The sequence below is a fragment of the Momordica charantia genome (genome assembly GCF_013281855.1).
Source record: "Momordica charantia cultivar OHB3-1 chromosome 9 unlocalized genomic scaffold, Mcharantia_2.0 BLBB01000009.1, whole genome shotgun sequence".
NCBI lineage: Eukaryota > Viridiplantae > Streptophyta > Magnoliopsida > Cucurbitales > Cucurbitaceae > Momordica > Momordica charantia.
Window position 1 is genome coordinate 1,920,458 of NW_028275167.1, and position 15,555 is coordinate 1,936,012.

General features: G+C 36.5%; 4 protein-coding genes across 5 annotated transcripts; all 4 read left to right on the plus strand.

Annotated features, from left to right (window-relative positions):
- Nucleotides 1-1,330: 1,330 nt before the first annotated feature.
- LOC111020675 (WAS/WASL-interacting family protein) lies at nucleotides 1,331-3,750 on the plus strand. The gene is made up of 3 exons (XM_022297403.2): nucleotides 1,331-1,513; nucleotides 1,688-1,897; nucleotides 3,314-3,750. The coding sequence occupies exons 1-3, from the start codon at nucleotides 1,468-1,470 to the stop codon at nucleotides 3,631-3,633; spliced, it is 576 nt and encodes a 191-aa protein (XP_022153095.1). The 5' UTR covers nucleotides 1,331-1,467; the 3' UTR covers nucleotides 3,634-3,750.
- A 146-nt stretch (nucleotides 3,751-3,896) lies between these two features.
- Nucleotides 3,897-9,083, plus strand: CYP90D1 (cytochrome P450, family 90, subfamily D, polypeptide 1). The gene is made up of 8 exons (XM_088117076.1): nucleotides 3,897-5,805; nucleotides 5,917-6,241; nucleotides 6,599-6,748; nucleotides 6,845-7,090; nucleotides 7,519-7,608; nucleotides 7,696-7,881; nucleotides 7,967-8,088; nucleotides 8,617-9,083. The coding sequence occupies exons 1-8, from the start codon at nucleotides 5,594-5,596 to the stop codon at nucleotides 8,708-8,710; spliced, it is 1,425 nt and encodes a 474-aa protein (XP_087973202.1). The 5' UTR covers nucleotides 3,897-5,593; the 3' UTR covers nucleotides 8,711-9,083.
- A 780-nt stretch (nucleotides 9,084-9,863) lies between these two features.
- LOC148208823 (PRA1 family protein F3-like) lies at nucleotides 9,864-10,741 on the plus strand. Its single transcript, XM_088117077.1, has one exon. It carries the CDS (start codon nucleotides 10,098-10,100, stop codon nucleotides 10,671-10,673), a length of 576 nt encoding a protein of 191 aa, XP_087973203.1. The 5' UTR covers nucleotides 9,864-10,097; the 3' UTR covers nucleotides 10,674-10,741.
- Nucleotides 10,742-11,615: 874 nt separating this feature from the next.
- LOC111017052 (RNA-binding (RRM/RBD/RNP motifs) family protein) lies at nucleotides 11,616-15,555 on the plus strand. 2 transcript variants are annotated; one of them, XM_022292701.2, is made up of 10 exons: nucleotides 11,616-12,091; nucleotides 12,470-12,532; nucleotides 12,719-12,800; nucleotides 12,896-12,970; nucleotides 13,233-13,275; nucleotides 13,430-13,475; nucleotides 13,872-13,972; nucleotides 14,525-14,594; nucleotides 15,110-15,192; nucleotides 15,280-15,555. In XM_022292701.2, the coding sequence occupies exons 1-10, from the start codon at nucleotides 11,897-11,899 to the stop codon at nucleotides 15,308-15,310; spliced, it is 789 nt and encodes a 262-aa protein (XP_022148393.2). In that variant the 5' UTR covers nucleotides 11,616-11,896; the 3' UTR covers nucleotides 15,311-15,555. The 2 variants fall into 2 exon arrangements, with proteins under 2 accessions (XP_022148393.2, XP_022148402.2); XM_022292710.2 differs by having other exon boundaries at nucleotides 11,753-12,091; nucleotides 13,433-13,475.

Sequence of the window (15,555 nt, forward strand, 5' to 3'; positions counted from 1 at the left end):
TTAATTGAGATGAGTATAAGTATAAAATGGGCTGCTTTTTATTTAATTAACAAAAAAAATATGCAGTCGACATGATGTCAATATTTGAAATTAGGAAATGAATAAAACGCTTTAAAAAGAAGGAAAAAAAAGAAGAAAAAATCGAATAGAATTTCAGAAATAAAACGAATGTTTTAATTAGATTAGATTTTTTTTTTCTTTGAAACAGATTTGATTTGTTTCAAAAGGATCTAGGTTACTTTCATTTGGGCCTTTAAGAACTGAATTGGATCCATAAGGATAATTATTGGCCCAGTCCTGGAGCCCGATTAAACGGCCCATTTTAGTACCCAATTTATCCATCTTTGATTTTGGAACCAACAAAAAAGAGGGCATTTACGCCCGAAATAAATATGCATTTTCAAATAGGGTACACAGTTTGAAAATTTAAAAAATAACATAATTAAAATGTTGTGTAAAAATAAAATTCTTTTATATTTAGGAAGAAAAGAGAAATTGTAACATATTTTAAAATGATTTGGTGAAATTCTAAAAAATGTGTTTTAAAATCATGGTAAGATGGTAAAATTTATAGAACAAAATTTTAAATTAATCAAAGTCCTTCATCATTGTTAATTTGATTCAAACAATCAAGTTGTGATTTTTATAGGAGATTGTTCATACCCCATTTAGTTATGGGTTTTGCTAATAATTTTGAGGTTAGTTGAGAGTGATATTATTTAAAAAATTAAAGAAAAAGAGAAGAACATTTTTTTTTCTTTTAACATAAGAAATAAGGTAAAAACAAACATGATTGCAATTAAATAATATTTTCATTACCCATAAAATAACTAATTATTTCATATAACAATTCAAGAGAGAGAGAAAAAGAAAGGTAAAATTACACGTTTACATTAACTTTTAGGCTCGTGTAAAAAGGTAATTCTTATTGGTATGGTTTAAAGTCTACGCTTTAAATTTAATGTTTATTAAATTATTGAAATATATAACATTTTTCTGCCACTAATAAATATATCAAAATGTCAAAGTGAGCAGCTCAACAGTATATCCAAAGTGAACATGACTCAACAGTAATTGACATATATGTCGAATCATGAGATGTACTTTATTTTAATTAATTTTTTTTAACTACAACATGAAGAGGAGATGATTTGAACTCACAATAATTATCGTTGAGCTATGCTTACGATAACGGTTTCAATTAAAGTTTATTTTTTGTCTAAGAAAAAAATAATTTAGTTGAACTTTTAATTTGTAACAATTGAGTATAACAATGTAGGATTTAGTCCTTGCCCTGAAAAAATTTCAACAAAATTAAGTGTGGATTTTTGAAAAGTTTTACCATTTAGAGACTTGATCTGAAAGTTGAAGGTAGAGCCGCCGGAGAGCGACTGCTGGCCAACTGACGCAGAAGCAAAAGCAGCCACCAACTCCAAGATAAAGAAAGGGATCTCAGACGCGGCGGAGATGAGCGAAGAACCTCCAAAACTCTACGCCAATAAACCCAAGAAAGGTATCATATCAATCGCAAACTCAAAACCCATTTCCCGTCTTCTCCGAATTCCTCGTTTCTTCCAAGTCTAGGAACAAATTGGTTGCTGCAACAAAGGATCTGATTCAATCTTTCACTTCAATTAGTAGGGTTTTAGTATCTGATTGATGGGCTTTCGAATTTTCGCTTTTCCAGCCCAGGTTAAGCAATTTCAAGATCAGCACAAGGTCAAGGACGCTTCTTCTTCTTCTTCTTCACCGGCACCACCACCACCGTCGGCTGCCGCACCGTCTAATATGGGGTCTTCGAGTTCGTCGCCACCGCCGCAGCCTCTGAAGGAATCGTTTGCCCGGCGATATAAGTTCTTATGGCCCATGCTCTTGACTGTAAACCTTGCTATTGGAGGTAATTTTTGTTTGTGTTAGTTGGTTTATAATGGAGTCTTTGTAATTAGGAGTGGTACTCGTTTATAAGGTTTTAGCATCACTGATGAAATTTGCGGTGGACCAATTTATTTAGATTGTCAAATCCTGCTCTCCTCTTTGTGGGAGATGAATCGTTTTAATGAATTTGACTGCAAGGTGCAAGTAAACAACAGAAGGGGAAAAGAAATGTTTCAGATAATAGATACACACATATATTCAATTCGAGTGGAGTTGTGGAAACAAAATGGAAAACAGGGAAACTGAATTGCTTACGGCTTTTCATGGTTCCTCTGTTAGTTTTTTTGTGTAATAAAATCTCCCGGCTTAACAGGGGAGTTCTAGATCTCTTGTTGTTTCGCCACTAATGTTTATAGAAATGGAAATGGATCACAGGATCAGTTTCCTGTATGATTGAACAAGATGTAAGCATGAAAATAATTGGAATTTGAGATTGATCCGGAACTAAAAGCTGAGTGTGTGCAGTATATTGGCGATTTTCAAGATTGAAAGATAGTAGTACTTTCCAGGTATCTTCGTTCTTGCTGAAACTTAAACCTTGCCATGGAAAAATTCGTTTTAACTAGGGGCATAAGCACGTTTTCACGGGTTGTTATTTTGGTGAATGGTAGAGAGGTTGGACTAAGAGTTGTCTTCAGTCTAGGAGTTGTTGAACCTGAACCTCCTGTTTCAGAAGTCAAGGAAACCACCATCCACTTTGCCAAATGACTCAATTTGTTTTCCATTATTTTCTCACTGAAGAAAATTCCTCATAAACTTTCCAAAGTATCTCATAAACCTCTACATTGTTTCATGCTGCACTTTTTTGTCTTTGGGGAGATGGATTTTACTTTTAGAAGAAATCTTAATAAAAAGGACCTGTTTGACCTCACTCCATTACTTGAATCCATTGACGGGTTGTGAAGGTTTAGGCGCAGGGAGGAAAAGAGGGCATTGAGCTTCAATCATCGTGTCTTTTTATAATTATATCTTTCATTGTCTTATGTTTCTTTGTCCCTCAAGTAAGTCCTTTCCTCAACACATCCTCTCTCTGACAAGTTTATCCTTTCCTCTATACACCCACACTCTGACAAGTTTGGTGTCATTGGACATAATCTATTTTCCTTATAATCAAACATTAATTGCAATGATTTGTTAAATGGTAAATTAGGATAGATGTAAATGAACAATACCTCCTCCCCGGAACTGTATATTAAGTTTTCTTCTCGTATGGCTTGAGAAATTTCCAAGTTATGTGCGCTGCCTACCTTCTTGTGGTTTGTGGGGTTGAGGGCATGGAAATTTGTTATCTTCCAATTGTTTTGATCACTAGTTGTGATCGTTTTTAGAATATTTACCTGATTTTGCTTGAACTGAGATAAGTCTTAATCGCGTGTAGCTTATCTGTTTACGAGGACAAAGAAGCAAGATGATGATCATGTAATTGAAGAAGAGGCCACCCCAGATTCAGCTAAAACTGCTAATACTGCTAATACTGCTGCTCCCGTCATTGAGGAATCATTGGCCAGACCAGCCATTGTGGAGCCTGTGAAGGTAAGAGAACCAATTCCGGTGGACCAGCAACGCGAACTTTTCAAGTGGATCTTGGAAGAAAAGCGCAAGATAAAACCAAAAGATCGCGAAGAGAAGAAACGCATCGATGAAGAGAAAGCCATTCTCAAACAGTTCATCCGAGCAAAATCTGTTCCAAATGTTTAAGATGTCCAAATGAAAGCAAACATATTGACTGGTTTACATTGTTGATGGAAACTGGATGTTGTTGATTGCTTAGTCCTGAAAGGATTCTGTGTGTTTCAAATCCAACGTACTTCGTTAGGCCTCGCGGGTATCGTACAGAATTTCTGATACCAAACAGAACCTTCACTATGAGGGAAAAGAACAGCCAGTATTTTTGGTGGTTGTTTGTCTTAATGTTCTCTGGTTTGTATGAGGAGAAAGATCCATTTTATTAGCACCCAACTTGCGAGAGAATCCAAGGAAACAGCTTCTGCAACTTGAAGAGTTCACGTGGGCAGAATGAAATGATAGCACAATTTCCCAAATGGATGTGGACATATCCAATGTGTATGGTGAGATTTCTCCATCTCCATGCAAAAGCCACCAAAAACCAAACCAAATGCAACTTCCAATGGGTCAAGTTTTTGGTGCTCTTTTTGGAATATTTTAGTCTTTCTAGATAATGTGTCATAAGCTCCTTCAAAACTCTACCTGCTGTAGGCTCCATGCTTCAAAAGGAATCACAGGGGGTTGATAAAATGATGTTCTTTATATAAATAAGCCACCTCTTTAAAGCAAAATGGCAATAAAAAAATGGGTCCTTAGAAATTGTTCAAAGGGTCCAAGAGAGATTCTTGGAAGTGCAACAAAAAGAGATGGGTTTAAAATATATTCCCTCCATTTACTTAACCTTTTGTGATGGAAACAACCACCATTTCCCATTACCCAACAATGGTATTATAATATCAACTAAGGTAAAGGGGTATCAAATATTTGCATCAATACTTAACAACGTGGGACTCAACCGTGACCTCAGCTCATATTTAGAGGCTCTACCCTTTCTCATCAGAGGCAAATCGAAGTGAAAAGCAGCACTCATTGTGTGGTAAAATAGCCTTCTGATAATGACATAACAAGATGACCCTTTCTCATGAGAGGCAAATCGAAGTGAAAAGCAGCACTCATTGTGTGGTAAAATAGCCTTCTGATAATGACATAACAAGATGAGGACTTAACCGTGACCTCAACTTGTTGTTAGAGGCTCCACCCTTTCTCATGAGAGGTGAATCGGGCAAGAGAATAAATATTAAACTAGGCTACCGCCACATCGTGGTTGCCTCCCAATAATATTAGATACATATTCGAAATCTGTATGCTTCTTAATAAACATTGAATACAAAGTCAAAATACGTTTTGAAATTTCTCTCTCATACATCATACATCCAACAGTGTAAAACTACTAGCCAACTATATTGTGGCGCTCTCCCCCAGAGAAGAAAATGGTTTAGAAATTTTGAATTAATAAAATGAGAATGAAGTGTGGATGGGACACAAAACTAAAAAGGAGAATGAATTTATGTGATGATGAGAGAATGTGGTGTGGTTGGAGTTTTATTGATTCTAACATGAACGCACGAGGCTGCCCAGCTAACCCTTCAACTGGTGGGGGACGCCTTCAAAGCCACAAGAGTAATCATGCGCCTGTGGTCCTTCCCCTTTCCTAAAACCATATTTATTTCCCCTCTTTATACTCTTAATCATTGTTCTCAATCTACATGAAGTTTTTATATTCCTTGAATCATGTGAATGCATATTCATAGAATACAATCATGCTGTGTTCCATCAAAGAAAGCCTTAAATTTAGACTGATGAATGGATATCATGGCACTTGATTTGTTTGTTATTTTAACATTCTCTTCTGTACATGAAACCTCTCCCTCTTATAAAACTCATATTAGCTCTCTCTCTCTCTCTCTTTCACATTATGAGTTTTCTGTGTCTGTCTCTGCTGCACGCGTGCACATACACATGGAAACTCATTCTTCAATCATTCGGACGCCAAAAGATGTGGTCAGAGCTGTGGTGATGATGATTAAGCATATTTAAGAGGAGCAGAGAGAGAGAGACAAGGCAGGGAGGCAGAGCAAATCTTTGTCCAAAAATGGACAGTTTGTGGGATGTTGTGGTAGTGACAGCCATTTTCTTGGCCACCATTATTGTCTACTGCAGCTTTTCTAGACTCCTCAGATCAAACATCTGCACCCAACTCCCTTTAGGCACTCTTGGCTGGCCTTTCATTGGTGAGACTATTGAGTTCATCTCCTTGGCTTATTCCGACCGCCCCGAGACCTTCATGGACAAGCGCCGCCGCCTGTAAGTTCTCTGAAAGACCAGCTTCTTCAAATGCTGATCTGATTTGTGATTGTTTGGTAATGGTGTTGCTTGGTTTTGTTGTGAACTAATGGCTTAACTTTGGTTTTGCAGGTATGGGAAGGTGTTCAAGTCACATATTTTTGGAAGTCCTACCATTGTTTCTACTGATGCAGAAGTCAGTAAGGTCATTCTGCAGAGTGATGCTAAGGCTTTTGTACCGTCTTACCCGAGATCGTTGACGGAATTGATGGGAAAGTCTTCCATTTTGCTGATAAATGGGAGCTTGCAGAAGAGAATCCATGGTCTTGTGGGAGCTTTCTTCAAGTCTCCACATCTCAAAGCTCAAATAACCAAGGATATGGAAAGTTATGTCAAATTATCTATGGCAAATTGGACTGAGAACAATCCTATTTACCTTCAAGATGAAACCAAAAATGTCAGCTTTCTCTCTCTTTCTACTTTTTAAAGCTTGAAATTAACCTGTGAGTTTTCTTTTTTATTTTACCCTACATGAATTTGACAAAAAAGTCCATAGATAATAATGTCCCACCGTTACTCTGTTGATACTAGACAAAAATAGTTACTTTCTTTACCCATCGATGTTCAAATCACCCATTTCTCTGGCTCCTACTTGGTTTTAAAGATGATTTATGTCAAAAGTAAGAAAACCAAACAGTTTCTGCTATCATTCTGTTCAAATCATATTGTCCAAGAATTTTACCTTTATAATCATTAGCTTAGCTATCTATTTTCCTGTTGAAAAAGTTACAAAGTGAACCCCTTTTGTCTCCAGATTTCCTTTCAAGTATTAGCAAAGATATTGATCAATTTACATCCTGGTCAAAGGATGGAGTTTCTCAAGCAACAGTTCCAAGAATTCATTGCTGGGCTTATGGCTTTCCCAGTGAACATCCCCGGAAGCAGGCTTTACCGATCGCTGCAGGCAAGTTGCTCATAAAAGGTTTAATATCCTCCTTCACTTTTACTCTTTTACTGCATTCTCAAAATGATGGAGCTTTATTTTATACTTGAATTTCAGGCCAAGAGGAATATGGTAAAACTAGTAAAGAAGATGATACAAGAAAGAAAAAGCAGTGGCATTTCCCCTGTCCCAAAAGATGTGATGGAAGTTTTGCTCAAAGATGAAAGTGAACAACTAACAGACGATCTAATTTCAGAGAACATGATTGACATGATGATTCCTGGGGAAGATTCAGTCCCAATCTTAATGACCCTTGCCGTAAAATACCTCTCCGATTGCCCGGCCGCTCTTCAACAGTTAACGGTACAATATTTTTCTTGCCAATCTCTTTCAGTTCTTGGGGAAAAAATCTACATCACTACGGCGAATTTTGCTTCTATTTGACATGTGAATGTACTGGTTGGCTTTATCTAGTCATACTTCTAGTTTCTATTACTTGGAAATAAAATGTCCTTTAGTTCCCTCTCCCCTTTGACAATGTCCCTTTTAGACCTGTCACGTGGTCGGTCTTCAGGTGCTAGCTAGAACGATAGTGAACCGACTTCCGAATGTACTAGTTGTTTCGCAAGTTTATGTATGAGTTTGTTTGATTGAATCCGAGGCTAGAATATAAGCTAAATGCATATATTGTATTGGTAACATTCAGTTTAAAGCAAAGAAGGTTAATCTATGGTCTTCCTTGGCTTCTTTGGATAGTTCTTAAACTATATGTCTGTTTGGATCCATATCAGGAGGAAAACTTGAAGGTGAAAAGACAGAAAGAGCAGCTCGGAGAGCCGTTGCATTGGAGCGATTACTTATCGCTGCCATTTACGCAGAGCGTAATACATTAACCTTCTAAAAGAGTAGAAAGCTGTGGAATGCTTACAGTATTAGTGATTATGTTGAATATGTTTTCATTTGAATAGGTGATCACAGAGACTCTAAGGATGGGAAACATCATAACCGGGGTGATGCGGAAGGCCATGAAAGACATCGAGATAAAAGGGTACTTAATACCGAAAGGTTGGTCGGTGCTTACGTACTTTAGATCTGTTCATCTCGACGACAATCACTATGACTGGCCTTACAAATTCAATCCATGGAGGTGGCAGGTAAGAAAGGAGATATTTCTCTCTTTCCTTCTAACTTTTGCTTTTAATGTCTCTCTTTCCTTGATGGGATTTTGGGGTCCAACAGGATAGAGACTTGAGCAGTTGTAACTTCACTCCTTTTGGAGGTGGACAGAGACTATGCCCTGGACTTGACTTGGCCAGGCTTGAAGCTTCCATATTCCTTCATCACTTTGTCACTCAGTTCAGGTAACTGCCAAAATCACTTTGGCATCTCAACTTTTTACTGTTTTTCTCATTTCATTCGGAATTGATAACAAAACCACTCGATATCTTACCAACTTGAATATACCTCAACTGGTTAAGGCATAAATCATTGACCAAAAGGTCGAAGATTCAAATCCTCACCCCACATGTGGTTGTACTAAAATCCACTCAGTATCTTATTTGTATTTTTAAAAATAACTGGAGTTTATAACCATCATGGTGTGGTCTAGTGGTCAATAAGGGCCAATGTAAATAGCAAATTGCTTAGAGAAAATGAATTCATACCATAGTGGCCACCTACATCAGATTTAATGTCCTACGAGTTACTTTGGCAACCAAATGTAATAGGGTTAGGTGGATGTCCCGTAAGATTAGTCTTCTGAGTACTCTTTTCATACTCGTGTTTTCACCACTCTCACTAATCTTGACAGTAGAGCTCTCCTGATACACGAAAGGAAAAGTGTTTTTTTTCAAGTAATTTACTCATCCTGCCATTTGAATTTATAACAGATGGATGGATGAGGAAGATAGAATCATCAACTTCCCCACAGTGAGAATGAAGAGGAGAATGCCAGTTTGGGTGGAGAGGCGAAGGGATCCATGACAAGGGCAACAGGAGCTCCCGTTTTGCCAAAAGCACAACTTCAATTAACTTCACCAATTACACACCAACCAAACATACATTTTGAAAAAAAGAAAACCAAAAAACAAATCCCACATTTGTAAGAAGATGACACTTCTATCCTCCCATATACGCTATATTGCACGTAGAAAAACCGATAATATTCAGAAAGCCCCACTCACCGTTGCTCGTAATTTACTTGCATGTCTATCACGTGTTGTAAATGGTATATATGTGTGTGTATCCATTTGAATTGATAGTACTAGATCTTAACAAGTAATGTGTAATAGAGTTATGGGTTACATTGTTTTGATCATTTTGATTTTGTCATGTATAGATTAAGATTGTATTTCAAGGGATCAAGTGTTAGTAAGCTCTTTTTTTTTTTCTCTCATTTTTTTCCTCCAATAGCATAATTTAAAGAAAAAAGCATAACAACAGCACAATTCAATTATAGAACTACAAAAAGAACAATAATACTTAGAAAACTATTCCGAACATTTACAAGCATATAATTGGATTTGGGCCTTCAAGCAGGGGTAGTATAGTTGTATTAATGGGCCGCATTATTTAATTTGGGTTCTAATGTATGGGAACATTTGGGCCGGCCCAAACATTGAATTCTGCCAAACTCGTCCTACCTAAATAAGCCACATTTATTTTTCAATTTCTAATCTTAATAAATTAAAAAATAATCCGCTAATAAAATAACAAAGCAATGCAATGGCATGCTACTTTTTTCTTAGTGCAAGGAGTTTTCCTATACTATCTGCAATAACTCATAGTAATCTATTTACCGGAAAAAAAAAAAAGAAAACTACTTTAAAATTGTAAATTGACTTAGACATTAATCATATTTTATATTCAAATTCTAAATTGTCTCATTCAATCCCAAATTTGAAAAAATATCTAATAAATTTATAGACTTGTTATTTTATATCGGAAAGATCTCTAACTTCTTGAACACTGGAATGATTAGCTAACTTTGGACTGTTGGTGAAGTCCGTACAATCCCATACTCCATATTTCATAGTATTAAACTCTAATTTAAATTATCTCAAAAAAAAAAACTCTAATTTAAATAATTTGAATATCAAACTTCTCAAAACAATTATTAAAAAAAATTATTTCTAAGCCGATTCAAATAGTTCATAAAAGTTTGATTCCTACAATTAAAAAAGAATTAAATTGATTTGTACCCAACATTTTGTTCTAATTCTAGTTCATACCCAATAAAGTCAGAGGACCAATTCTAGGTTTCAACTACTCACCGACAATTCTTTTATCCGTCGTCACAAAGTTCCACGACCTTCCTCCTCCGTCCTCCGTCGTCGTCCCCAATCTCATCTCCGGAATCTCCGCCACTCCGATGACCACCTACGGCACGATCCCGGCCTCCGCCGCACCCGGAGCCTCCACCGACCTCGAGTTCTTCTCCCGCGCCAAACAGCGAGTTAAAGCCGGTCTCGCCACTCGCGCTCCATGGAGGCTCATGTTCGATTTCCACTCCTTCACCCTCCCGTTCAACTTCCGCGACACTTTCTCTCGGATCAAGACCAACATCGCCTACTTCCGCATGAATTATGTCATAATCGTCCTCGTAATCCTCTTTCTAAGCCTCATATGGCATCCGATTTCCCTCATAGTCTTCTCAATCATGATTGCCGTTTGGCTGTTCCTGTATTTCCTTCGCGACGAGCCTCTGGTTCTCTTCCGCCGTCTGATTGACGATCGAGTGGTGTTGGCAGTGCTGTCGGTGCTCACGCTTGCGTTCTTGTTTCTGACCGACGCGACGCTCAATATTCTGTTGTCGCTTCTGATCGGCGCCGTGGTGGTGCTGATCCACGCCGCCGTGAGGAGGACGGATGACCTGTTCTTGGACGAAGAAGCTACCGCCGTCTTCACCGTCAGTGCGAGCGCTCCTGGATCTTCGATTTCGTTTTGATGGATCGTAATGTTTAATGTCGTTTAATCGTTTCGAATGAAGAAGGTAATCGCATCTTTAATCATCAATTTTCTAGCATTAATTTCGTTTCAAGCATTTATTACGGAATCCATTAACCAACAGAGGAATCGATCAATAAAATCAACATAGGAGTCGAAAATAATCAGAATCTTCTCATTCAAGCATAATATGCTGATCTAAGAACCACCAAATCGATACTCTCGAATTTCTCATTTTAGGGTTTTTGTGGATGGACCTGAATTAGAAATAACACGGAAACAATTTTGGGGGAAATTCCAATTTTTACTTTGAATAATTCAGTGAATTGAATCCTAGACTCAATACTTTTCTAATATAATAAAGACAAAAGAAGAAGAAAAACTAATTTTTTTCAACCGAATTAATTTGACTGGTGCACAAAATAAACTATAATTAATTTCATCAAAACCAACAAACTTAAAAAGGAAAAATTGTTATAGTGTCATTTTTACTAAAAATATATGATTTATTATTCATATAAAAGGGTGAGATTTGACCTAAAAGAAAAATATTAACCCTTTGTGGCACCTTCTTCCTAGTTACTTTAAAATAACTCTACTATTAATATACCAATACCAATGATTGGTTCTTTAGTAGTAACATCAATTGAAAAAATATACATATTTTCCTTATCACGATAATCTTGTACGAACCAACTCGACAATATCCAATGGGATATAAACTTTTAAAATTTAACATCATTCGTCATAGTTTGAAGAGATAAAACATTTTAATATCGTCTCAAAAGTTAATGGTTCGATCTCTCAAATCTCTTACTATCATGGTAGTAACTAACATGTACTACTTCCAACCTCTCATTGTTGACATAAATAAAGTACATAATTTGTAATTATAAAATAAGACACGATCAATTGAGATTAAATAGAAACACAATTAATTATGTTAAATCAAAGATTAAATTGAAACAAAATTCAAACGATATTAATTTGACAATTAAACCAAATAAAAATGTAATATTTTTGCACTATTTTTAAATTAGTAAAATAGAAAATAATGCTAATATTTCCCGCTCGAGTAAGAACGAAGCACGCAGACAGGCAGTAGAAGAGATCTTTTACCCGACTAACAAACCCAGCCGGGACCTTTCAGACTCCGCCGTGTTCGGAGTTAATTCCGGCCGATTTCCATCGATTTCCGCCGTCAATTTCACCGGGAATTCGCCGATGGCACACCAGCCCTACGATCCTTACTATCTCTACCATCAACCAGATCCGAACTACAGTGACCGGAGCAATATCAACACGCTCTTCATCTCCGGTCTCCCAGACGACGTCAAGGCGCGCGAGATACACAACCTTTTCCGCCGCCGGCCTGGATTCGACTCTTGCCAGCTCAAGTACACTGGACGCGGCAACCAGGTTTTCTCATTCTATTTTGGCTGTAGAATGCTATTTGTTGACGAGGAATAAGAAAAGAAAAATATAGATGTGCAAAAGGAGGGCATAATTTCTAGCTTTGCGTTTAATTAAGTGTTATTTGAAAGTATATGAGAGGATGTTGTTGTGGATAGGTTTTAATTTGTAATTCTGCCAGTTTTTAATTGTCTCCAATTTGGATACTGAAGAAACAAAGAATATGTGGGGATTTTGAGCTTCTCTGAGTTTACTTATCTGAAGAGGAATGCTAATTTTCCTCAATCTACAAGGAGAATGTTTACTACTGCCCTTCTTTTTAGTTTTAACATATGAAAGAAAAACTTGGTTGCCGTTTTCAAATAGGTCCTTTTGTTTTCACAGGTTGTGGCATTTGCCACCTTTTACAATCACCAATCAGCTGTGACAGCGCTTCATGCATTAAATGTAAGATTATGGATTGCAAACAGTTCTATGTTTGCGTCTGATTTCTCATTCGTTGTAGAGCTTTGTTGGTTCTTGTTTATTTTTCTTTTGCATGTTGCGCTCTATTTCTATGGCAGGTTCTGATATTAGAAAATTTTCAGTATTGTCAATTTTTAATGTTGAGATGTAATCGTGGTGCTGTACCAGGGTGTCAAATTTGATCCACAAAGTGGATCAGTTCTGCATATTGAACTCGCCAGGTCAAATTCTAGGAGAAAACATAAACCAGGTGAGAGCTTAACAATATGGATTTCCTGCTGATGTTAAGTTACTATGCTAAGATGATGTTTTTATTGTGATCGGATTCAATGTTGCTCTGTACAGGTGGTGGAGCATATGTTGTGATAGATAAAAGGAAAAAGTCAGATATCAATGCCCAAGAAACATCAAGTGATGATGGTGAAATGTTTTTTTTTTATCTCTAATATGAACATTTGTTTCTAATATCATATTCTTCTCCTACGTGTTTGAAATGTAATTTTCATCTTCACACCTGTCTTTTTACTTACCTATATTCAGTATGTAGATTTGAACTATCTTCTTGCCTGCAACTTGTTTTCTCAATATTGCATGTGTAATCTACATTTAACTTGAGTCGCTGCTACCCAATCATAATTTTGGGGCTCACGTGGATATTTGATGTTCCGTTGTATATATTCAGGTGGCAGTGAACCTGATGAACCATCAAAGAAGACCGAACGAAGGTTGAGAAAGCATTAAGTAAAAGTTCAAATTTTCTCAAGTATAATATTAGAAAATATAGTAGGTCTGGGATGGGATATAAAACTGAAATGTTATTAATTTCTTGCATTTTTGCCTTGAGGTTGATTTCATTTATTTCTTGTCTAAATGCTGCAGCAGCGAGGCTGTGATGACTCCTAGTAATGCTTTATCTGTTCCATATGTAAGTCGGTCTATCTTTATTGTTTGGATTTAGGAACAATGCGTGTCAAAATGCAATCTCATTTTGTATTATAACGTAAGAATGAATATTGCTTCTGTGCAGCTGTTAGTCTTAAATGGTCCGCAGTTGTCTACTTTTTGCCAATTCAGTGTATAGTTTATTCTATTTCAAGTTTTGAAGAGACCAGGTTCAGTAAATTTTATTTCCTAGCTTCAACGTTATATTGTTTGCCCATAATAGAATGAGCTGATAAATATTCTGCAGAAAATTGTTTGGTGCTAATTTCAACGGTGTGATTTTGTAGACATGTTCTGCTTGCCAATGAGTAATAGCTTGTTATTAGGGTTAACCATACGATTCAATATGGTTTGATTTATTTGATGTTTATTGCTGCAGGAGCATCATGAAAAAACTGATGGAGGACACTGCTCCACTTTGTTTATCGCAAATCTGGGTCCAAACTGCAACGAAGATGAATTGGGGGAAGTCTTGTCCAAGTGAGTTACACTCGCTCAGTGGTTCTGTAAGAACCTTTAGTGGGATTTCTGAAATTAAGTGATATCATATTCTCTCCTTTATTGCATCCATGATTCTTGTTTTAGTGTGACGTTGAGACGATCACATTAATTGATTAAGTGTTTTTTTAGTTCACATTAATTGATAAGCTAAAATCTTATTTTAAAATTTATGAACCTTCATTTCTCTAACTCATGATTAGTTTTATATAACGTATCCTACCAACTGCAGAATTAAATTGGTCTGCAAAATCTCATGACAAGAATATTTCTAGAAATTTGTTGGGATTATTGAACCAGCTTGGTCTGTAAAAACTGATGGACAATTTATTATGCCTAAAGACCATAGGTACGTTTATTAGTTCATAAGGCTAAGTAGCAAATTAATCAAAGATACCAAGAAAAATGCTATGCTGATAACTGATAAGGGAGTTTTGCTGAGCTGTTGCAGTACATCATAAAACAATGATAGTGGAGCCAGAAATTATTATTCTTTACGAGAGAAGTTTTACGGTGACACTCTTATGATGCCAGATATCCTGGGTTCAACGTGCTAAAATTGCGTGCTAAAAGTGGAATGCCGGTTGCATTTGCTGATTTTGAGGTATGCAAAAATTGCTTCAGGAAATTGTTGAGATTGTATTATGCTCCAATAGTCCCTTACATGTGACCGAACATATTGCAATTTGAATTGAAAGCAATGGTATCGGGACGAGTGAATCTTGGGTTTGCACTCACTGGAATGATTATTCTCGAACTCCAAGTCATGCATTTCTTTAATTCTTCAATTACCTGAGTATTGGTTTATATTATTTAGGATTTGAAATGATTTTTAGTAAATTATCTACTTACCATATTGGAAATATCTTGTTTTCAATATTCTTTTCTTAGTTTATTTTTTCCTTATAGGAATGTCACACTTTCAGATCACAATATTTGATGGAGGAGCCCGTTTGAGAAGAAATCTTCAATATTGGAAATCTTTAATTGATAAATTATGAGCATTCCAAAATATTCAATTCAGAAAGAACATAGTAGTAGTAGTTGCCTCCTGATATCATCAGGACTGATGAGGTCCATCTTTAATATGAATTCATTTACCTCATTTTCTTGTGCCAGGAAGTTGAACAAGCTAGGAAGGTCATGGAGGAACTTCAGGGCAGCATGCTACCATCATCAGACCGTGGCGGCATGCATATAGAGTATTTATATATAAATTACATATCAATTTCTATCCATAGGTTAAGGACACTATGATTGATTGATTGATCTTTCATGTTTTTAACTAGGTATGCACGGTCTAAAATGAGGAAGTCTTAATTGAAAATCATTCATCAGTCTAGTATGACTCAAAAATACTGATCGATTTGCTGCAAGGAATGCTTGCTTGTGGTTATTGGCAGGGACCATTTGCTGCTGCTCTGAAGTTCTGTGGCATTATTCAATCTGGTATCGGTTCAAGTGCTTGCAAACTACACATCACTGCCTAAATTGTGACAACTGATGATGTGAACTGATAAACTCATGCGCATTTTAAGTAAAAATATGTAGTTATGTTTTGTGAA